General features: G+C 46.1%; 2 protein-coding genes across 2 annotated transcripts; both read right to left on the bottom strand.

Moving 5' to 3' along the window:
- Nucleotides 1-524: 524 nt before the first annotated feature.
- Nucleotides 525-12,152, bottom strand: LOC145818967 (uncharacterized). The gene is made up of 4 exons (XM_082912941.1): nt 11,806-12,152; nt 11,281-11,696; nt 1,009-1,118; nt 525-528 (listed from the first exon to the last, which is right to left on the bottom strand). The coding sequence occupies exons 1-4, from the start codon at nt 12,041-12,043 to the stop codon at nt 525-527; spliced, it is 768 nt and encodes a 255-aa protein (XP_082769067.1). The 5' UTR covers nt 12,044-12,152.
- Nucleotides 12,153-20,985: 8,833 nt separating this feature from the next.
- LOC145820298 (uncharacterized) lies at nt 20,986-23,681 on the bottom strand. The gene is made up of 3 exons (XM_082915474.1): nt 23,057-23,681; nt 22,387-22,969; nt 20,986-22,277 (listed from the first exon to the last, which is right to left on the bottom strand). Exons 1-3 carry the CDS (start codon nt 23,645-23,647, stop codon nt 21,253-21,255), a joined length of 2,199 nt encoding a protein of 732 aa, XP_082771600.1. The 5' UTR covers nt 23,648-23,681; the 3' UTR covers nt 20,986-21,252.
- Nucleotides 23,682-24,093: the final 412 nt, after the last annotated feature.

The raw sequence follows: 24,093 nt of genomic DNA, 5'->3' as shown, positions 1-24,093 counted from the left end.
GAGAACATACCTCAACTTGGGATCCCCCCCTTTTATATAGGTGGGGGCGTGTAATATTTGTTTGGGCTGGACACATTGTAGGCCTTGTTTGGGTTAATCCTAATAGGCTAATATATATTTTTTTCTAGCTCCCACAACTGCCCCAAAACTTACATTGTCTTTGGTAGAAGGAATGAGAGTTTCTATTGCCGAGTTATGCTATTCAAATAGATGTTAAGTCCTTTGACAAAGAATACATTTGATAAATGAATAACATAAATGAATGAATGACTGGATGAATGCATGTATGCATAAATGTATGTACAAATATATGTATATAAAGGAGAGAGGTGAGCTAATGCCTAATGAGTAATACTATCTCTATAATGGTGGGTCGCGGTATTATAACCCTCAGGCAAGGGTGTTGGCCGCGGTATTGTAACCCCGGGCAAGGGTGTAGTATATTGCCAAGTGCAGAGATTGCTGCCAAATATAGACTTTCGTGCCGAGCTAGAAATATTTTTATTTGCTGAGCACAAAAATGATTACCTGAACCAAATAAGACAAATTAAATAAGGTAGATATATCAGCCAAAAAATGGACCACGGTATTATTACCCCCAGGTGAGGGTGTAGACCTCCGGTATTATAACCCTCGGGTGAGGGGTATAGACCTACAGTATTATAACCCCCGGGTAATGGGTATAGACCTGCGGTATTATAACCCCCGGGTGAGGGTGTAGGCCGCGGTATTCTAACCCCCAGGCATGGGTGTAGGCCGCGGTATTATAACCCCCGGGCGAGGGCGTAGGCCGCAGTATTATAACTCCCGGGCGAGGGCATAGTGCATTGTTGTAAAAGCAAATATACGAAGAACTGCACGCAAATAATGTAGATATATCGGCCACAAAAAAGTGGAAAGCTGTAAAGGCTATAAAAATGACGGCACGCAAAACATGTGAAGAACTGCCGAATGACGCAGAGGTTTTGCGTAGTAGGTTTTGATGCGAATGAACGGAGATTGAATTACCAAGTTGCTGAATTGAAAGCGCCGAGTGAGTGTAAGAGTTGTTCAGTGACTTCGGTGAGGAGCGTTAAAAGAGCGTTAAGTCGACTAAATTGTACCATCACCACATTGAACTGTCATGGAATTAGTTGTAAAATTGCTTCCAGTGTCATATTGCCCCATTGCGTTCGAAGGATAGGGGTGATTCGGAAGGAATTCGGAATAGACTTGAGCCAAAATTGCCGAATGATGCGGGTGGCTATAGTGGCGGGAAGACACCAAAATTGTTGAATTTGGCATTGATCAAATGCCAGGCTGGACGGCAAAAGTGTTGTTGGAGTTGCGATATGTGGTGGTACTGCATATAAAATCTACAAATTATTGGTATGAAATGTACAAAATTAGACCTTATGGATGTGTTCAGAATACTCTAAATAGTTGGAAACAACTATAAGGTCGTTGGAATCGGACTCCGAATGGAGTAATTGTAGTCAAAATAGATCCGACGGCTCAGATCAATGTAGAATTAGTCCCTGCGAAGTACTGGATAATTTCTCTAACAGATGCTGCATCGGACGGCTTAGCTTGGTGGGTTGGCAAAAAATATAAGCAAAGTTGCGGCATGAAGATTTGAACTCATGCCTTTGTGAGGAAAATTTAATACTTAACCACTTTGCCACCTTAGAACCTTGTGTATATATTTTATACATTATCTATTTGAACTTGATTATTCGGCTATGACAACAGGCAACTTAGCCGCAATGCACACAATAATTTCTTAATTTGGACAGCTTCAAATCCAATCGTCTTTGCCAATGGAATAACGACGTTGCTCGGCAAACTTCGACGAGCTCGTACGGCTTTGATTGTGTTCAGATTTGGATGCTGTTTGTTGTGTTGGAATCGTCTCTATGAGTACTTCACACTGGTATGGTCAAAACTTTATTTCGATAACGTAAAAAATGTCAGTGTGCTGAAAGTTTTGGTCCATTTCGCAATTGTCAGCAAACTTTGGTTAAATTATGACTCCTGGTTGGTGTATTTGGACTCTGAGCTGACACGAATCCGAAGAGGTAGATGAATTAATATGTGGCCGAGTAGCCTTGCCGAGTAAGCCGAGTAAGCAATGTTGCAGAATAATGTTGCCGAATAAAGTTGATGTATTGCCGAATAATGTTCATGCATAATGTTGAATAAATACTGGTGCCGAATAATCTTGTCGAAGCTGAGTTGATATGCAAAATGCTATGCCGAACAACTACCAAAGGCAAATTTAATGCTTCCGTTACTGCCGAGGGAGATGGATGAGCAACAGGGAGCTCAGTGGTGATACCGAGTTTAGCCACTGTGTAGTTGAAATAGACACTCGTGTTATGTAGTCTCGGCGCCAATCAAAACTTGTTGGCGAGTTTGAGTTGGGAGGTGCCCATGCTAAGTGTGAAATATTTTCTCGGCGGCGGAATTGTAGTGTAATCATTTTCAGTTGGCTGAGTTCCATTAGACCATGCAATTTCATATCACGGTGAGGTGAAGGCATGTTATATGTTGCCGAGCAAGCTTTTCGTTGCCGAGAAGGATGGAAGGTAAGTGGAACATAAATGGAACTTCATTGCTGAGGAAACTATTCATGCAAAATTGTTAATGATCATGAAATTATATTAGAGAAATAGAATGAAAAGCTTGGGGAAATATTGTAAGCCATTCTAAATATATCTGCATATAGATGTGTAAGAGGGGCTAATTTGAGCCCACTAAATTATTTAGGCCCAATAGCCCAAGATTAGTGGGCCCGAATTTATTGCAAGTCCAAGAATTGGTGGGCCCAGATTTATCGCCATCAAACGGGCTGAATCGCTCTAAGCCTCGAAGGGGTTCGGATCCACGAACTTAGAGACTTAGAGACTTACTCGGGCCCGGACTCGAAAGGGTGTTGAACAAGCCTAGAGATCCGAGGCACTCGGACTCGAAAGGATTCGAACCTACGAATCTAGAGATCCGAAGCACTTGGCTTCGAACGGATTCAGATGCAATCTAGAAGCCGCTCCGTTAATGAGTCCCAGAACACTTGCGGGCTCGGAGCTTTCCGGGATCTACGCACCAGAACCATGGGCGTAATGGAGTTCGAACAAAGGACCCGATCCCGAGGACGGTGAGTGGAGATAAATTCACTCTTCGGTTAAACTAGCCTATACCCGGGTCGAGGTGGCACGACCCCGGGGGGGTCCATGAGACTCGGCAATATTTTTGCGGCAGGACGTCCTCTGGGACTACCCCTGACCCTTTGGGATGATTGGGGATCATTGGTTAGGTGTGGCTAAGAAGAAGGGTTCGCCGAGGGATTGATCTCCTCTTCGGGGTTTTCTCATCCTCGGAGAAGTCACCTCCTCGGAGAAGTCACCTCCTCGGAGAGGTCACCTCCTCGGACAAGGTGGTTAGAGAGAATATCCCCCATGTGCCTTGCACATGGGCTCCATCCTACATCATGAGGTGCCTATAAATAGCACCCACCCATAGCTTTACAAGGGATGAATTTTGGAGATTTTTGAACCCTTGGGAAAGAATTAATTTCCCCTCTCCATTATCAACCTTGAGAGTGAAAGTGGGAGATCCATGGGAGAGCCTTGCCATTATTCTATTCTCTAGCCATTTTGCCTTCTTCTTCACCCAATCTCTTATCTCCATCATCTCCTTTGTTGTTGTGTTCCTAAGTTGAGATTATTGAAGAATCTAAGCCTCTCATCATATTCTAGAGAATTCGAAGTTGTTTTTCAAGGATCTTTGAAGATCTTCGAATTTTCTAACTCCTTTATTGAACCCTTTCCTACATTTTGGCGACTCTGCTGGGGAGGCGGATTGGTTAATGGTCTCAACGAGATCTGGAATCCACACAACTCCAACAAGGATGGCAGGAGAAGATGAAGTTCACCAACAAGGATCCTCTAATGGTGGTGATGACAGAACCACGGCTCCAGATCAACCACTTTTGCTTGAAGCCATTCAAGGACTTCAAAATACTCAGCAGGAGATTCTTACCACTCTTCAGAATCTCACTCACACCATGTTGGTGATGAGTTCTAACTTTGCACCGGCGCCAAACGGAAATCAAACTGGTGGTGGAGTTATTCCCGCCGGAGCGCAAAATCAAATCCAAGGAGAAGTAAGCCCCAATCAGCCTATGGCTCATGGCAACACGGCCACAGTAACACATGCTCAAACCACAGTAGGCGGCGGCAGTTTGCCCATGCCCGGGCTCCATGGCGTGCCAAGCCAAGATCCAATGGTGACTAGGGGAGTTTCTAGTGTAATGAATGGTGCTCCGGCGACTGTTGGTGTCCAGGAAAACATAAGGAGCGTGATGGCGCAAAAGGGAGCTCTGCCCGTACCTAATCTTGTCACGCCACCAGTAAATGTTACCCAAGCACCAAGCGGGCCTCCTTTGGTGCCGACAACAAATCTGCAAGCACAACCCGGTATAGCGGCGCCGTACGGTGGACTTTACGGGCCTCAGTTCAATATCCCATCACCAACTGGCTTGTCTATAGGCGCTGATGGCCAGTATCGTCAAATGTCCTCACCAATGATGAATTCGCAGCACCAGAATGGCCAAGACGCCCCTAGCTCAGTCTTCGGGTACATAAGCCAAGTTCCGGGAATACCACCATCAAACTCTCTCCCTCAACAGTTTCTCACTCTCGCCGATGTGCAGGCCATGTTCGATCTCGAACGGGGCAAGAGGACCTTACCCTCTTTGCCTGATCCAGACGTCAAGCCGCCTTACCCCATTGAGATGCTGAGTTATCCATACCCTGAGGGGTATACAGTGCCGAAGTTCATCAAGTTCGACGGCAAACAAGGAAATGCCCGAGAACATGTTGTGCGATTCATCGAGACTCTAGGTATTCATGGGTCAAACCACGTCCTTCGACTGAGAGAATTCTCTAAGTCCCTCACCGACCGAGCATATAGTTGGTATGTTAATTTGGCCCCAAACTCTGTCCGAAGTTGGGAGGAAATGGTTAACAAATTCCACTCCAAGTTCTTTCAAGTGGCGGAGAAGGTGACCACACTTACATTGTGTAAAGAGAAGCAACAAGAAAGTGAAGACATCCTTGACTACGTCAAAAGGTTTCAGGACAAGGCCGTGGATTGTCATGAAGCAGTTGAGGAGAGTTATCTGGTTCAAATTTGTTTAGAAGGGGCATTGAGCAGGTACAAAATGTTTCTAGTTAACCACAAGCTACCCACCTTCTCGGCATTAATAGAAGCAGCTCGGAACATTAGCATTCCTCAGGCTCAAGAGTCCGGATTTAAAGCTAGTTACAAGACTAGTTTCAAGTCATCTCGTGGACCTATCGTTGCTGCTGCCTCTGCCCCGGATACCCGAAATTCACAAGGAGGAGGTCATAGAGGCCAGAAAAGAAAGCAATATAATGGTGAAAAGGGGAATGTTTCTTATCCATGTGGAATCGAGGAAGTGAAAGCTCTAGTTAAGGAATGGGTGGCTGACGGAGAGCTAAAATTGCCTTATGTTGAAGAAATGCCATCAAAAAAGGACCGTGAGAGCCCTGAATTTTGTGTCTACCATCGTACATTGAAACATCCGACAGAGAAGTGTTGGACTCTCAGGAAAATCTTCAGAGATAAAGTCGAGGCAGACGAATTGAGGTTCAAAAAGCGAGGGACTCAAGACATCCGAGAACAACCATATCCTCAACACCGAGACAAGGGCAAGAATGTTGCTATGATAGCTTATGAAGGCCCAATGATCGAGGCTATCGCTAATCTCGATGACGATGATTGTTATCTAGACGATATCCTCGAGCCAGAGGGTGAGCAAGTTTACTATAGAAGAGGAGGACACCATGTTTATGTGGCATCTTATTTTGAGGAGACCGAGGAGATGGTTAACTACGAGCCTCCAAGAGTGGAAAAAGATCCGGATCACTATGCCAAAACCCTGCAAGACTGTGTAAAGTTCAAGCAGTTCTTTGACCAGCTTGGACTTTCCAGGGAGGCAAGAACGGAAATCACCAAGTCTATCATTAATATAGCCGAGGCACACCATGAGGAATGCATGTCGACTGAGGGGTCTATCCCGAGGAAGGCAAAAGAGCAATCTAGTGCCATTACTTTCTCCGAGGCTGATCGAAAGTATCCTTTTTCTCACAATCGCCCGCTTTATGTGACTGTTTTTATTAACGGGGTTGAGTTCAAAAGGGCCTTTCTAGATAGTGGAGCCTCTATCAACATTATGACTCGCGCTACTCTAGAAAAAGCCAGAATCTCTGAAGAACGCATTGTGAAGCAGCCGATAGTCATCACTGGCTTCGGTGGAGAAAGGAGAGTTACTATCGGATGCATAACAGTTGATTTAGCCGTTGGAGAAATTCGCTCGGCCACCAAGTTCCATATTATCGATTCTGAGGCAAATTATCACATCATTCTAGGGAGGACCTGGATGCATAGATATGGGGCTGTACCATCAAGTTATCATCAGTGTGTTAAGGCTAAATGGGGAAAGAAGACGGTGACAATTCAGGCTACAGAAAGGCCGTTCGAGATCCATGAAGCTCATTATTCTGATGCCATCTACTTCACCGAACTGGCTATCGAAGAAGTTCCCACCACCTCTAAGCCTCAAGGGGTCAAAATTCCTCGTTGGGAGGATATCAAAGATGACAAGGAGCCGATGGCAGAGTCAAGTAAGCGGACAATGTCTAGACCAGAAAGTCCGCCTATTCCTCGGAAGGTGATGAAAGTTCGAGAAGGAGGCAAGATGGTGTACTATTTATGAAGGTGCGGGGAGTCGGTTTCTTCAGTCACCGACTCCGAGTCAAAAGAAGAACCTCCTGACAATGATATAGTAATAAAACCTGAAGTGGCTCCAGAATGCATGCAAGATGGGCCGAAGCCTCAGCCTGAACAACTTATCGAAGTAGATTTGAGTGATGGACAAGATGCACCGAGGCCGGTATTCGTAAGTTCGAGCCTTAGCCCAGAGAAGCGGGAACATTTGTTAAAGTTGATAAGCCGATACTCAGATGTGTTTGCTTGGTCATATAAGGAAATGCCCGGACTAGATCCTGACCTAGTCTCCCACTATCTTGATGTGTTCCCAAACTCCAAGCCAATTAAGCAAGCTGCTCGAAAATATCATCCAGATCTCGAAGAGAAGATTAAGGAGGAGATTGAAAAACTTCAACAGGCTGGTTTCATCCGGCCAATACAGTACCCCACGTGGTTAGCAAACATCGTGCCAGTAAAGAAGAAGAATGGCCAAATCAGAGTATGTGTAGACTTTCGAGATTTGAACAAATCTTGCCCGAAGGATGAATTCCCTCTTCCTCACATCGACACCCTCGTGGATACTACCTCGGGACACCAGATGTTCTCATTCATGGATGGATTCAGTGGATACAATCAGATTAAGATGGCTGAAGAGGACGCAGAAAAGACTGCTTTTAGAACACCTCTCGGAAACTTCTTCTATACAGTCATGCCTTTCGGACTCAAGAATGCCGGTGCAACTTACCAAAGGGCTATGACTGCAATCTTTCATGACATGATCCATCATGAGGTGGAAGATTATGTTGATGATCTAGTGGTGAAATCCAAGAAAGAAGAAGACCATCTCCGAGACCTTGAGAAGGTATTCAAGAGGTGCCAGAAATTCAAAATGAGGATGAATCCTCTCAAATGTGCTTTCGGGGTGACGGCCGGGAAGTTCCTCGGGTTTCTTGTACATAGGCATGGTATCGAGGCAGATGAAGACAAGGTCAAATCTATCAGAGCAATGCCTCCCCCGCATTCTCAGAAGGAGTTAAAGAAGTTCCTCGGGAAAGTGTCTTATATTCGGAGGTTTATCCCAGCACTTGCAGAGATCTCGGCCCCTTTCGGTTCATTGTTAAAAGGAGATGCCAAGTTCGAGTGGAACCAGGAGCACCAAAAGGCCTTCGAGAGAATCAAGGCAGCCTTGACCTCGCCTCAGACCATGATAGCCCCGCAGCCCGGGGTGCCGCTAATGTTGTACTTAACTTCAACCCCCAAGTCCATAGGGGCATTATTGGTCCAAGATGTAGATGGAGCAGAACGCCCGGTGTATTACATCAGCCGGAAGATTCGAGGAGCAGAAGTCCGATATACCCCGGTAGAGAGACATTGTTTAGCTTTGGTATTCACTGTCCAAAAGCTCAGACATTACTTCTTAGCACACCAGATTCGGATTGTCACTAAAAGTGATCCAATCCGATACCTCCTCAGCAAGCCTGCTCTAACCGGGAAGGTGGCAAGATGGTTGTTAGCACTAGGTGAATTCGAGATCACATGTGTAGCCCCCAAGGCGATCAAAAGCCAAGCCTTAGCTGATCTCCTTGCCCAATTTCCAAGTGGTGACTATGAACCAGTGAATGAAGAATTAAGAGGAGAGGTGCATGCAGCTATGGCTTCTGAGGAAAACTTCTGGACATTGAGCTTTGACGGAGCAGCAGCCGGAGGGAAGGGAGGAACCGGGATAGTCCTTACAAGCAAAAGTGGGGAAAAGTTATATTTGTCTTATAAACTGGATTTCCATTGTTCGAATAACGAAGCCGAGTATGAGGCTCTTATTTTAGGCTTGATAGCAGCTGAGAAGCACAGTATCAAGAAGATTCGGATCCGGGGGGACTCAAAGCTGATAGTGAAGCAAGTTTCAGGACAGTTCGTCTTAAAGGAGCCTGCCTTGGCCACATATCGAACAACAGTCCAAAGGCTTCTTGACAAATTTCAGAAGGTCGAAATAGAGCATGTGCCTCGCTCCGACAACAAGTTTTCAGATGCCCTCGTAACATTAGGGGCAAGAGTTGACATTCTAGAGGAAGAGGCAACAATTGTTATCAAGAAGAGAACAGAACCTTCAATAATACCCGAAGACAAAGGCCTTCCGGAGGACTGGAGAGGAGAAGTCCTCGAGCAACTCAGAAGCAAAGTTGGAAAACTGACTATGGCCAAGCTTGCCCAATTCACAATTATTCAAGGTGAACTTTACTTCCGAGGAGGTACCGGATTCCTAGCCCGGTGTATTGGCCAACAAGAAGCAAGCTTCCGACTACAACAGATCCATGAAAAGTCTTGCGGGGATGGGGATATCAGTCTGTATAGAAGAATCCAAAGACAAGGTTATTATTGGCCCGAGATGGAGAAGGACTCAAATCAATTACAGAGGGAATGCCCCAAGTGTCAGTCATACATCCGGGAGGATGAGAGTTGCTTTGAAATTGATACCCCTGACTGGAGGCAAGTCTACATTGACTATCTCAAAGAGGGAACACTACCTGAGAGCCCGAGGGACATTGCACACCTCAAGAGGAGAGCGAGGCGGTACTTTCTTGATCAGGACAAGCTGTATAGAAGAAGTATTGAGGGCACTCCCTTGAGATGTCTCTCCAAGGAGGAGTCAGATCTAGTCCTCGGAAGAGCCCACGAGATTGAACATCAAGGAGGGGCTCGGCTGTTCGAGCAACTTATACACCTTGGGTATTACTGGCCGACCATGGAGTCAGATGCATCCCATCACGTGAAGAGGTGCCAGACTTGTCAGAAACACGGAAATTTGATCCATGCTCCAGCTGTAGACCTGCATAGTATCCGAACGCCATGGCCGTTCCATACCTGGGCTTTTGATCTGATAGGGCCCATCTCTACATCTTCTAAGGGGTACAAGTGGATTCTCGCAGCCACAGAATTGAGTACAAAGTGGGTCGAAGCAATTCCTCTGAAGAACGCTACGGGGCCTGCAGTTGCGAACTTCATCAAGGAGAATATCATTTGCCGATTTGGAGTACCAAACACCATCCTCTCGGATAACGGCACTCCCTTCATAAACAAAGATGTGAAGAGCCTCCTAGAGACTTACCAAGTGAAGCATCACAAATCCACACCCTACTATCCAAAAGGGAACGGGCAGGCGGAAGCCACAAACAAGACACTGATAAGGATTCTGAGCAAGATGATGGATGAGTTTGGGGGGACTTGGTCCGAACAGTTGATAGTAGCCCTATGGGCGTATCGCACTTCGAAGAGAAAGCCAACTCAAGCAACTCCTTACTCCCTTGTGTATGGGTCCGAGGCAGTGTTACCTATAGAGTTGGAAACGCCATCTGCTCGAATGGCTCTCGCCTCGGGAATGGTATTGGAGCCTCGAACCACCAGATTGGAAGCATTAGAGGAAAAGCATGACAGAGCTGCAAAAGTCATGGAAAGGTATCATGAGTCCATCGCCCGAGCCTATAACCAGACTGTGGTACCAAGGAAGTTGGAAGAAGGTGATCTAGTATGGAAGATTGTAGACCCAATCATGCGAGGACAGCCTTTACCCAAGTTTTCTCCAAAATGGGAAGGGCCCTACAAGGTGGTTCAGGCAAGCTCAAGCGGGTACTACAAACTTGTAAGGGTTGAAGACGGCTTCCGAACTGGCCCGCTCAATGCAAAGTTTATCAAGCATTACTACCCATAGTTGGACTCATCTATGTTGAAATTCATTTTCACTTTCTTACTTTGTCTAAAGGTTGTATTTCCCTTGCGTTATGAAGAAGCTGGTTTTCTCTATGGTGTATGTTTTATCCCATCACTTACAGTGAATCTATTATGCTTTTGTCAAGAAAGTTGAAGAACTAATGAGAATATTTCAGCTTTTATAAACATGTGCATATGATTGTTCTATCATTCGAAATAAATATTTTATCAAGTAGAATGAGAAAACAATGCGAAAATATCCAAACAACAAAAATTTTGTCATTTCATTGCATTGTCCTAGATAAAACATTTTTATCGAAAGGGGCAAGAAAGTAATGATAAAAAAAAAACTCAATCTTTCCTAAAGACACCTTCGAAGAAGCTGCCCGTCACATCTACATCTGGAGGACAAACAGTAGAGTGTGCCTCTAAAGTCTCCAAGGCCCGAGCATAACCCGACTCAAGTTCACGAAGAGTTGCCTTTGTCTCATCTATAGAGGTGCGATAAGAGGCAAGCACAGACATAAGTTCCAGCCGATGACTGGCGTTCGAAGCTATATCCAGGCGCTTCCGAAGCCATGATAAGTCCACTTGGTGACGCTCCATGTCAGAGATCCCCTGATACGCCGTCTCGACTACTTTTCCATTAAGGTCACACAACCGTTGCGTGTCCAAGCTATATAAGATAGTGGCAAAAGACTCGAGAAGAGCAGTCTGAATGAGTGGACACTGGCAAGCAAATGAAGCAAAGGTCTCCGGGTAACTTGAATGCACAAGCTGTAGAACTGAAGCAAACTCAGGAGCTACCCAATAATGGAGAAATGATACTTTGCCAGAAGTCGAAGGAGGAATTGGGGCCGAAAAGTTGCTAGTCTCAGGAATCTCCCCAATGTCTATCGGGTTAGATGAACCACCCGGAGGGGTAACTCCCGGCAGAGGTCCCGAGCCTGAGAATGCCGAACGATAAGGGGACAGACCAAAAGCATCACTATCAATGTGGAAATCACTGAGATTCAAATCCAAAATATTTGAAGGCACTGGCGATGAAGAACCTCTGGCAGTCGTCTCAAAGGCAGGTGTTCCCCCTTGAGAAGGAGAACCGTGAGGAGTTACAAAGAGAGTCGGAGCAGAGTCCGAGGCAGGTGAAGGCAGGACCCCGGTAGCAGCTAACACTGGAGCAGAGTCTGAGGTAGGTGAAGGCAAGACCCCGTTAGCAGCTAACACTGAAGAAAAGATAAGAAGGCCTTATTAGAGGTAGGGAACAGGAAAGTCATTTCAGTAAAGATTTCTCACAGATATAAGTAAATGACAAACTTCAGAAAGAAAGATTACCAGAGGGAGAATCAATATGCAAAGCAGGGGCAACTGAAGGACTCCTAGCATCAACAAAGTCACTTGGTCGTGTAGAGACCACCTGATCGATCTCAATGTCTGATGAAGCCTGAACAGTAGTAGTCATCCCTGAAGAAGGAAGGAGGGCCGGAGGATGAGAATCACCATAAGTGCCAGAGCGAGTCTCAGAGATCTCTAGCACATCCACCTCCACACCATTCCCAGAGGCGCACCTCATCTCTACATCGCTTCTAGAAGCATGGCCCGCGACATCAATTTCTGTGGCATCAGTCCCTCCAGCAATCTCAACATCAGAATGGTGAGCCCCAATAAACTCGTCACCAAGGCAGTGCTCCTCCTCAGCTACGGTAGGGCGATGACGACGCGTGCGTCGAATAAGGTCACAAAAATGATCGGAGGACTCAGCCTCACCATCATCGTCATCTATAACTGCTATACGAGGGGTGCACATCTTCACAAGTCTTGCAGACAAAGGGAGGGTGTCGTCCAAGTCTGAGTCCGGCCTGGGGGAGGCAGCATGGCCAGGAGCCACGGTACCGAGAACGTCAACAACCGCAGGATCCTACACAACATGGGCAAATAAAAGTTTTCATTTTAGAAGGTATAGTCGCAAGAAGGAAAGTAGCTTCAAATCAAGAATTTCGGGTACCTCATGAAGCCTTTTGGAAAGGCGAGGAGCGGAAGGACTGGCATCAGAAGTCCTCTTGTGAGCCATCTTCTTAAGGCGGGTCGTCCGAGGACCAGAGGCCTTATTCAAAGGGACTGGCTCTGGAGAAGTAATTGCCAAGCTAGAAGCAGATGCCCGAGCAGAAGGGTCAGTTGGAGCAGATGAAGTGAAGAAACCCTCGTACATGTGGTCAGATTTTCGGCTCTCGGGTAGCCGAAGAGAAGAATCCTTCTTATAAATCGGCGGAGGCAAACATACGGTCGGTCTGCTCTGGACAAATGCAATAAACGCATCGATATTCTTCTGCCAATACCGCCTGAAAGAGGGGGTGAAACCCCCTACTCGGCTCAAGCCTGGCATCGTCAAAGAGCCGGATATGGGAAGCACGGTGTGTATAAGTCGGCGACTGAAGCGCCCGTAGCTCTCTGAAAATGATAATAAATGAGGTGCTGGCCCCGGGGCACATTGATCAAACCCGAATTGACATGCTACACGGTCAGGCCTATAAACGGCACTATCAACACCTTCCTCATGCCACACCGGTAATGAACTCGGACGGATCATAATCAGCATATCAACAAAGGGTGCAGGGATGTTCTTCGGCAAAGGAAAGGACACCGAGCGGGAGGAACCATGATAGATAAGCGGTGTGGCCACACCTACAGGTGGGCATACATACGGCCGTGCCACAAAGCGTCGGGGATCATCCACCAGAGTATTCAAGGATAAGGTGGAAATAGTACGTGACCAACGTGTAATCAACGGCTGGCAAGACTTCGCTTTCTCAAATGTCCGAGACCCATCAGTATCGAGCACGGGGATGCCATCTTTATCCACTATCTCCCGAAGAACTTCCGCCTCAAATACAGTCGGAGCAGGGGCAAATTTTGGGAACCTCTCGAAGAAGAAACATAGCAGGAACTGGCTGTGAATAAAGGAGACAGGCTCATATCGACCCACGGAGCGAACCATATCTCGATGTAGCAGATCCAGCCGATAATAGAGATTCCCAAGAAACAGGGGAGCCAAAGGGATCCGATCTCCTCTGAAGAGCCTGACTGCCAAGGGGAAGACGAAAGGATTGAGGGAATCCGGAGGTGTGCTCGGAAGAATGAAGAATGAAAGGAAGCAAGCCAGAAATCCTAAGAAATAGAGCCTGGAGCCATACATCGGACCGGCTTCATACTCCCGAGAGTCAAGATCAGCATCTCTGGCCAAGGGCTGAAGATCCTTGAAGAAGTGACGGATCCATGCAGTATAGGAGGCACGGTCCGTCCTTACTCGACTAGTCCTCCTCGCTGAACCATCAAAAACAGAACTCCACCGACCACAAGTTTGAAGATTTAGCTTCAGAGATTGGATCAAAGAATCATCTTCGGGGGGTGTCTGCTCAGGGTCGAAGGCATCAGGGCCGGTCACTTCCAGACGCAGCAACATGAACACATCCTCAAGGGTGGGCCCCATCTCGTGCTGGCCAAGTATAAAGGTGTGTGTCTCGGTGCTCCATCGAAGAGCCATGGCTTCCAGGCTAGCATTGTTGCGACGGATGGATAGAGATCTAGATATTTTCACCGGGATCAATAGCCGGGCCTCCTGAAGTCGTTGACAGAGGCTCCTGTCCGAGAGGACATCATCGACCCACTCTTGCCAACCGAAAGGAGGGTTTGAGAAGGCCTTGAACTGAGGATAACAGTATGGAAAGTCCCCCTGCTCAATTCGAAAGCGTAGCACCGAGGAAGGAGAAATGAGGGCCTCATGTCCAGAGTCAGTGTCCTCAGTGAGACATAATGGAGCCGCCTTCGGAGATAGAAGAGAAGTGGTGGAGGTAGCCGCCCGCCAGAAGGGGTCCTTCCGACCAAAATAAGGAGATTTCCTCCACTCAGATGCCGGAGGTACATCCCTCTCTTTCATGAGAGCCGGTTCCGATGACCCCGGGACAGCGGGTTTCTTTCGAGAAGACATATGGCTGAAATAACAGGTATAGATAGTAAGGAGTTGACCGTATTAAAATTCAGAATATTGGAATTAAAGCAACACATTCGAATGAAATTTCGGCATCAACTATTCGTTTCTCTGAGAGTCCATGAGTTCAACAAATTCTACGAGGAATTTTTTTTTTACACCAAGAGTCCAGGTTCAACCCCGGAAGTCATCAACAATTCTTTTTCTCGGGTGTTCCTCAAGCTCAACAAATTTTAATACCAATGGGTGCATCATCAACATATAGATTTTCGTCTTCTATCATCAATAAGAGGTGCAATGTCATAGGTCGCTTCATGATGAAGTTCAATCGGGTCAATTTCTTAAAGTCACTATGTTCTATATTAAAGGTCCAATTTATACGGGGCTCAAAATTTGGACAGAGTGAAGTTCAATAGTAAATTTCAGGCCCGAGATCCGAAGTATATTACATTGCTTATCAGTAGCAAGATTCAATGGATCATTATGCAAATTACAAGAATGTCCTTTCCAAAGTCCATATTCATAAGTCCAGGGTTTTCTCTCTCCATGTCAAAAATGGAGCTCAAATACTAGTCAACAAGTTATATTCGGCCTTTTCTCGGTGATAAAGTTCAACAAATTATGTTCAAGCCAAGCACCTCAATACGGTTTCAAGTGTTAGTGCATGTTTTCATATGGCCAAAATCACGGTGTTTGAGCTAAAAAAAAAATATATCATTGGGATTGCCACAAAAATTGAGTCCATATTCAGATTCAGTTTTTATTTATGTATTTTATTTTTATTTTCATCAGATTGCTTGAGCCCTCTACATTGCCACAAAAATATATTTATATATATTTAAATATATTTATATTCGGAAGAGGGGGTTGAATGTCATACTTACAAATTTGGGCAGTTAGAGAGGTGAAGTCCGAAGCCGATACTGGAAATTTAAGCTGAAATCAGGAAGGCTTTACAGACTGTAATCAACAAGACTGGGCTAGGCTTGGGCAAGACCACACACGTTGCGTTGAGAGGGCGAACGTGCGTGGTCAACGTCGGATAAGCTGAAGCCGGAAGCAGCGATGTGGAGCTAGGTTGGGCAAGACCACACACGTTGCGTTGAGAGGGCGAACATGCGTGGTCGACGGCGGATAAGCTGAAGCCGGAAGCAGCGATTGATTATGCACAAGCCAAAGCTAATGTGGGTAATCCGAGCTCTAAACAAAAGAAAAATATATATGATAATCAATATATATATATATATATATTTGCCCAAAGTTTGTCAAGCAGAGTCGCCAAAATGTAAGAGAGGGTTCAAGAAAGGAGTTAGAAAATTCGAAAATCGAATTCTCTAGAATATGATGAGAGGCTTAGATTCTTCAATAATCTCAACTTAGGAACACAACAACAAAGGAGATGATGGAGATAAGAGATTGGGTGAAGAAGAAGGCAAAATGGCTAGAGAATAGAATAATGGCAAGGCTCTCCCATTGATCTCCCACTTTCACTCTCAAGGTTGATAATGGAGAAGGGAAATTAGTTCTTTCCCAAGAGTTCAAAAATCTCCAAAATCCATCCCTTGTAAAGCTATGGGTGGGTGCTATTTATAGGCACCTCATGATGTAGGATGGAGCCCATGTGCAAGGCACATGGGGGATATTTTCTCTAACCACCTTGTCCGAGGGGGTGACCTCTCCGAGGAGGTGACTTCTCCGAGGAGGTGACCTCTCCGAGGAAGTGACTTCTCCGAGGAGGTGACCTCTCCGAGGAGGTGACTTCTCCGAGGATGAGAAAACCCCGAAGAGGAGATCAATCCCTCGGCGAACCCTTCTTCTTAGCCACACCTAACCAATGATCCCCAATCATCCCAAAGGGTCAGGAGTAGTCCCAGAGGACGTCCTGCCGCAAAATATTGCCGAGTCTCATGGACCCCCCGGGGTCGTGCCACCTCGACCCGGGTATAGGCTAGTTTAACCGAAGAGTGAATTTATCTCCACTCACCGTCCTCGGGATCGGGTCCTTTGTTCGGACTCCATTACGCCCATGGTTCTGGTACGTAGACCCCGGAAAGCTCCGAGCCCGCAAGTGTTCTGGGACTCATTAACGGAGCGACTTCTAGATTGCGTCTGAATCCGTTCGAAGCCAAGTGTTTCGGACCTCTAGGTTCGTGGATCCGAACCCTTTCGAGTCCGAGTGCCTCGGATCTCTAGGTTCGTGGATCCGAACCCTTTCGAGTCCGAGTGCCTCGGATCTCTAGGCTTGCTTAATACCCTTTCGAGTCCGGGCCCGAGTAAGTCTCTAGGTTCGTGGACCCGAACCCTTTCGAGGCTTACAGCGATTCAATCCGTTTGATGGCGATAAATCTGGGCCCACCGATTCTTGGACTGGCGATAAATTCGGGCCCACTAATCTTGGGCTATTGGGCCTAAATAATTTAGTGGGCTCAAATTAGCCCCTCTTACATTTGCCCCTTGCGTGTATGAGAAATTTTAAATTTCTCAGACATGCATACTGTCATTTCTTCGACCCTGTTTCGCATCACGTTCCCCAAAAAAAAAAAAAAAAAAAAAAAAAAAACATTTTGTCACGACAGAGCCTATGGATAAAGTTGATGACGCACTTCAATTTACAAAAAAAATTGACAAGCAAAAATTTAATTTTTTTGTACTCTTTTTTTTTTTTTTTTTTTTTTTTTTTTTTTTTTTTTTTTTTTTTTTTTTAGGCTCACACGTGCCTTTGTTGTTTGGCACACACGGATAATGCTCTTTTTTCTTTTTTTTTTTATTTAAGGAAAGTGCCAAAACCCTAAGCCTCACCAAAATCTTTTACACAGCCGCCACACCTACTCTCTTTCTTTCTTTAACCCAGCTTTTCTTCTTCTTTAAGAAAAACCTGTTTCTACAATACCAGAGCCCATTTCGGCACACTTTCTCTGCTGCGATTTCACCACTTCCCAGCCTCTGCTGTCCAGCTCCGATTACGCACGTCGCCCTACTCAACGCGACGTGTGTGGCCACCGTTCAGCTTGTCGCCAACACAACAACTCGGCAGCGCACACTCACTCACGGCAGTCAGTACACTGCGTTGCTGTCCTGCTCCAGCCGCTGCTGCGCTACGGTTCGGCTCGCACCTGTGACCTCACTGCGCTACGGTTCGGCTCGCACCTGTGACCCAAGCCGCTGCTCACTGTCGGTGCTTCATTTCGGCCCAGCAACGCCACTTCAGAACTCCGAACAGAGCTCAGTCTTGCTCTGCCGAAGACCACCACTGTTTGTGTGTTACTTGTTACAGCCTTAGGTGCCGCAGCAGCCGCCTCATCCTGCGCTACTGTTCTTTGCTGCGCTGTTGTTCACTGATTATATTTGCTCCGAATACGCCAACACCGCGATCCTAGCCATCGCCCGTTCAGCTCGCCAACTTCAATGTTTGCTCACTCCGGCGCCACTTCATCACGATCTCGGTTTGTATTGTTCTTGGCCACTCTCTCTCATGGGCGTGGCCTTCAGATCTGTAAGTATTTTATCGAAACCCACTCTCGATCCTCTTGCTTTGATGAAATCTGAATTTCTTTTGATTTGGGCCTTTGAGATTTGTGGGCATTGTTTTATATCAATTTTGAATTTGAGATAACTGAAGCTTCCATTGAATCTTGACTTGCATATGAAATGAAATCCTGAAATTCATATTCTGGAGCTTCATTTTTGGTGGGCCTTGGTCTTCCTCTCAACTAATTTCATTTTTTTTTTATTTTGCTACTTGAAAATCTGTAGACAAGTATATATATTGATTATATATATATATATATATATTTTAGCTTCGAATCTGCTGGTGCTTGCTTTAGATTGAATCTGCTGGTGGTTCATTTTTTTTTTTTTTTTCACTTTGCTGCTTGACAAACTTTGGGCAAATATATATATATATATATATACTGATTATCAAATATATATATTTTTTTGTTTAGAGCTCGGATTAACCACATTAGCCTTGGCTTGTGCACAATCAATCGCTGCTTCCGGCTTCAGTTTATCCGACGTCGACCACGCACGTTCGCCCTCTCAACGCAACGTGTGTGGTCTTGCCCAACCTAGCTCCACATCGCTGCTTCCGGCTTCAGCTTATCCGATGTTGACCACGCACGTTCGCCCTCTCAACGCAACGTGTGTGGTCTTGCCCAAGCCTAGCCCAGTCTTGTTGATTACAGTCTGTAAAGCCTCTCTGATTTCAGCTTAAATTTCCAGTATCGGCTTCGGACTTCACCTCTCTAACTGTCCAAATTTGTAAGTATGACATTCGACCCCCTCTTCCGAATATAAATATATTTAAATATATATAAATATATTTTTGTGGCAATGTAGAGGGCTCAAGCAATCTGATGAAAATAAAAATAAAATAAATAAATAAAAACTGAATCTGAATATGGACTCAATTTTTGTGGCAATCCCAATGATATTTTTTTTTTAGCTCAAACACCGTGATTTTGGCCATATGGAAACATGCACTAGCACTTGAAACCTTATTGAGGTGCTTGGCTTGAACATAATTTGTTGAACTTTATCACCGAGGAAAGGCCGAATATAACTTGTTGACTAGTATTTGAGCTCCATTTTTGACATGGAGAGGGAAAACCCTGGACTTATGAATATGGACTTTGGAAAGGACATTCTTGTAATTTGCATAATGATCCATTGAATCTTGCTACTGATAAGCAATGTAATATACTTCGGATCTCGGGCCTGAAATTTACTATTGAACTTCACTCTGTCCAAATTTTGAACCCCGTATAAATTGGACCTTTAATATAGAACATAGTGACTTTAAGAAATTGACCCAATTGAACTTCATCATGAAGCGACCTATGACATTGCACCTCTTATTGATGATAGAAGACGAAAATCTATATGTTGATGATGCACCCATTGGTATTAAAATTTGTTGAGCTTGAAGAATATCCAAGAAAATGAATTGTTGATGACGTCCGAAGTTGAATTTGTTGATAAACCCATCATGTTGCATGTAACAATATTCTGAATTTTAATACGGTCAACTCTTTAATATTTATACAGGTTATTTCAGCCATATGTCTTCTCGAAAGAAACCCGTTGTCCCGGGGTCATCGGAACCGGCTCTCATGAAAGAGAGGGATGTACCTCCGGTATCTGAGTGGAGGAAATCTCCTTATTTTGGTCGGAAGGACCCCTTCTGGCGGGCGGCTACCTCTACCACTTCTCTTCTATCTCCGAAGGGGGCTCCATTATGTCTCACTGAGGACACTAACTCTGGCCAGGAGGCCCTCATTTCTCCTTCCTCGGTGCTACGCTTTCGGATTGAGCGGGGGGACTTTCCATACTGTTATCCTCAGTTCAAGGCCTTCTCAAACCCTCCTTTCGGTTGGCAAGAGTGGGTCGATGATGTCCTCTCGGAAGAGCCCACGAGATTGAACATCAAGGAGGGGCTCGGCTGTTCGAGCAACTTATACACCTTGGGTATTACTGGCCGACCATGGAGTCAGATGCATCCCATCACGTGAAGAGGTGCCAGACTTGTCAGAAACACGGAAATTTGATCCATGCTCCAGCTGTAGACCTGCATAGTATCCGAACGCCATGGCCGTTCCATACCTGGGCTTTTGATCTGATAGGGCCCATCTCCACATCTTCTAAGGGGTACAAGTGGATTCTCGCAGCCACAGAATTGAGTACAAAGTGGGTCGAAGCAATTCCTCTGAAGAACGCTACGGGGCCTGCAGTTGCGAACTTCATCAAGGAGAATATCATTTGCCGATTTGGAGTACCAAACACCATCCTCTCGGATAACGGCACTCCCTTCATAAACAAAGATGTGAAGAGCCTCCTAGAGACTTACCAAGTGAAGCATCACAAATCCACACCCTACTATCCAAAAGGGAACGGGCAGGCGGAAGCCACAAACAAGACACTGATAAGGATTCTGAGCAAGATGATGGATGAGTTTGGGGGGACTTGGTCCGAACAGTTGATAGTAGCCCTATGGGCGTATCGCACTTCGAAGAGAAAGCCAACTCAAGCAACTCCTTACTCCCTTGTGTATGGGTCCGAGGCAGTGTTACCTATAGAGTTGGAAACGCCATCTGCTCGAATGGCTCTCGCCTCGGGAATGGTATTGGAGCCTCGAACCACCAGATTGGAAGCATTAGAGGAAAAGCATGACAGAGCTGCAAAAGTCATGGAAAGGTATCATGAGTCCATCGCCCGAGCCTATAACCAGACTGTGGTACCAAGGAAGTTTGAAGAAGGTGATCTAGTATGGAAGATTGTAGACCCAATCATGCGAGGACAGCCTTTACCCAAGTTTTCTCCAAAATGGGAAGGGCCCTACAAGGTGGTTCAGGCAAGCTCAAGCGGGTACTACAAACTTGTAAGGGTTGAAGACGGCTTCCGAACTGGCCCGCTCAATGCAAAGTTTATCAAGCATTACTACCCATAGTTGGACTCATCTATGTTGAAATTCATTTTCACTTTCTTACTTTGTCTAAAGGTTGTATTTCCCTTGCGTTATGAAGAAGCTGGTTTTCTCTATGGTGTATGTTTTATCCCATCACTTACAGTGAATCTATTATGCTTTTGTCAAGAAAGTTGAAGAACTAATGAGAATATTTCAGCTTTTATAAACATGTGCATATGATTGTTCTATCATTCGAAATAAATATTTTATCAAGTAGAATGAGAAAACAATGCGAAAATATCCAAACAACAAAAATTTTGTCATTTCATTGCATTGTCCTAGATAAAACATTTTTATCGAAAGGGGCAAGAAAGTAATGATAAAAAAAAAAAACTCAATCTTTCCTAAAGACACCTTCGAAGAAGCTGCCCGTCACATCTACATCTGGAGGACAAACAGTAGAGTGTGCCTCTAAAGTCTCCAAGGCCCGAGCATAACCCGACTCAAGTTCACGAAGAGTTACCTTTGTCTCATCTATAGAGGTGCGATAAGAGGCAAGCACAGACATAAGTTCCAGCCGATGACTGGCGTTCGAAGCTATATCCAGGCGCTTCCGAAGCCATGATAAGTCCACTTGGTGACGCTCCATGTCAGAGATCCCCTGATACGCCGTCTCGACTACTTTTCCATTAAGGTCACACAACCGTTGCGTGTCCAAGCTATATAAGATAGTGGCAAAAGACTCGAGAAGAGCAGTCTGAATGAGTGGACACTGGCAAGCAAATGAAGCAAAGGTCTCCGGGTAACTTGAATGCACAAGCTGTAGAACTGAAGCAAACTCAGGAGCTACCCAATAATGGAGAAATGATACTTTGCCAGAAGCTGAAGGAGGAATTGGGGCCGGAAAGCTGCTAGTCTCAGGAATCTCCCCAATGTCTATCGGGTTAGATGAACCACCCGGAGGGGTAACTCCCGGCAGAGGTCCCGAGCCTGAGAATGCCGAACGATAAGGGGAAAGACCAAAAGCATCACTATCAATGTGGAAATCACTGAGATTCAAATCCAAAATATTTGAAGGCACTGGCGATGAAGAACCTCTAGCAGTCGTCTCAAAGGCAGGTGTTCCCCCTTGAGAAGGAGAACCGTGAGGAGTTACAAAGAGAGTCGGAGTAGAGTCCGGGGCAGGTGAAGACGGGACCCCGGTAGCAGCTAACACTGGAGCAGAGTCCGAGGCAGGTGAAGGCAGGACCCCGGTAGCAGCTAACACTGGAGCAGAGTCCGAGGCAGGTGAAGGCAGGACCCCGGTAGCAGCTAACACTGGAGCAGAGTCCGAGGCAGGTGAAGGCAGGACCCCGGTAGCAGCTAACACTGGAGCAGAGTCTGAGGTAGGTGAAGGCAAGACCCCGTTAGCAGCTAACACTGAAGAAAAGATAAGAAGGCCTTATTAGAGGTAGGGAACAGGAAAGTCATTTAAGTAAAGATTTCTCACAGATATAAGTAAATGACAAACTTCAGAAAGAAAGATTACCAGAGGGAGAATCAATATGCAAAGCAGGGGCAACTGAAGGACTCCTAGCATCAACAAAGTCACTTGGTCGTGTAGAGACCACCTGATCGATCTCAATGTCTGATGAAGCCTGAACAGTAGTAGTCATCCCTGAAGAAGGAAGGAGGGCCGGAGGATGAGAATCACCATAAGTGCCAGAGCGAGTCTCAGAGATCTCTAGCACATCCACCTCCACACCATTCCCAGAGGCGCACCTCATCTCTACATCGCCTCTAGAAGCATGGCCCGCGACATCAATTTCTGCGGCATCAGTCCCTCCAGCAATCTCAACATCAGAACGGTGAGCCCCAACAAACTCGTCACCAAGGTAGTGCTCCTCCTCAGCTACGGTAGGGCGATGACGACGCGTGCGTGGAATAAGGTCACAAAAATGATCGGAGGACTCAGCCTCATCATCATCGTCATCTATAACTGCTATACGAGGGGTGCACATCTTCACAAGTCTTGCAGACAAAGGGAGGGTGTCGTCCAAGTCTGAGTCCGGCCTGGGGGAGGCAGCATGGCCAGGAGCCACGGTACCGAGAACGTCAACAACCGCAGGATCCTACATAACATGGGCAAATAAAAGTTTTCATTTTAGAAGGTATAGTCGCAAGAAGGAAAGTAGCTTCAAATCAAGAATTTCGGGTACCTCACGAAGCCTTTTGGAAAGGCGAGGAGCGGAAGGACTGGCATCAGAAGTCCTCTTGTGAGCCATCTTCTTAAGGCGGGTCGTCCGAGGACCAGAGGCCTTATTCAAAGGGACTGGCTCTGGAGAAGTAATTGCCAAGCTAGAAGCAGATGCCCGAGCAGAAGGGTCAGTTGGAGCAGATGAAGTGAAGAAACCCTCGTACATGTGGTCAGATTTTCGGCTCTCGGGTAGCCGAAGAGAAGAATCCTTCTTATAAATCGGCGGAGGCAAACATACGGTCGGTCTGCTCTGGACAAATGCAATAAACGCATCGATATTCTTCTGCCAATACCGCCTGAAAGAGGGGGTGAAACCCCCTACTCGGCTCAAGCCTGGCATCGTTAAAGAGCCGGATATGGGAAGCACGGTGTGTATAAGCCGGCGACTGAAGCGCCCGTAGCTCTCTGAAAATGATAATAAATGAGGTGCTGGCCCCGGGGCACATTGATCAAACCCGAATTGACATGCTACACGGTCAGGCCTATAAACGGCACTATCAACGCCTTCCTCATGCCACACCGGTAATGAACTCGGACGGATCATAATCAGCATATCAACAAAGGGTGCAGGGATGTTCTTCGGCAAAGGAAAGAACACCGAGCGGGAGGAACCATGATAGATAAGCGGTGTGGCCACACCCACAGGTGGGCATACATACGGCTGTGCCACAAAGCGTCGGGGATCATCCACCAGAGTATTCAAGGATAAGGTGGAAATGGTACGTGACCACCGTGTAATCAACGGCTGGCAAGACTTCGCTTTCTCAAATGTCCGAGACCCATCAGTATTGAGCACGGGGATGCCATCTTTATCCACTATCTCCCGAAGAACTTCCGCCTCAAATACAGTCGGAGCAGGGGCAAATTTTGGGAACCTCTCGAAGAAGAAACATAGCAGGAACTGGCTGTGAATAAAGGAGACAGGCTCATATCGACCCACGGAGCGAACCATATCTCGATGTAGTAGATCCAGCCGATAGTAGAGATTCCCAAGAAATA

This window comes from Camellia sinensis, chromosome 2 (assembly GCF_055761805.1).
Source record: "Camellia sinensis isolate YWXY chromosome 2, ASM5576180v1, whole genome shotgun sequence".
Classification (NCBI taxonomy): Eukaryota; Viridiplantae; Streptophyta; class Magnoliopsida; order Ericales; family Theaceae; genus Camellia; species Camellia sinensis.
This window is presented reverse-complemented; position numbering and strand designations above follow the sequence as displayed.

Coding starts and splice junctions, on each gene's coding strand:
- LOC145820298 (XM_082915474.1), bottom strand. CDS start 23,647: ATGCTGATTATGATCCGTCCGAGTTCATTACCGGTGTGGCATGAGGAA. Junction 22,970..23,056: donor TTTCCAAAAGGCTTCGTGAG/GTACCCGAAATT, acceptor CATGTTATGTAG/GATCCTGCGGTTGTTGACGT. Junction 22,278..22,386: donor GCATATTGATTCTCCCTCTG/GTAATCTTTCTT, acceptor TCTTTTCTTCAG/TGTTAGCTGCTAACGGGGTC.
- LOC145818967 (XM_082912941.1), bottom strand. CDS start 12,043: ATGAGGTGCGCCTCTGGGAATGGTGTGGAGGTGGATGTGCTAGAGATC. Junction 11,697..11,805: donor GCATATTGATTCTCCCTCTG/GTAATCTTTCTT, acceptor TCTTTTCTTCAG/TGTTAGCTGCTAACGGGGTC. Junction 1,119..11,280: donor TATCATTTCTCCATTATTGG/GTAGCTCCTGAG, acceptor ATTCCATGACAG/TTCAATGTGGTGATGGTACA.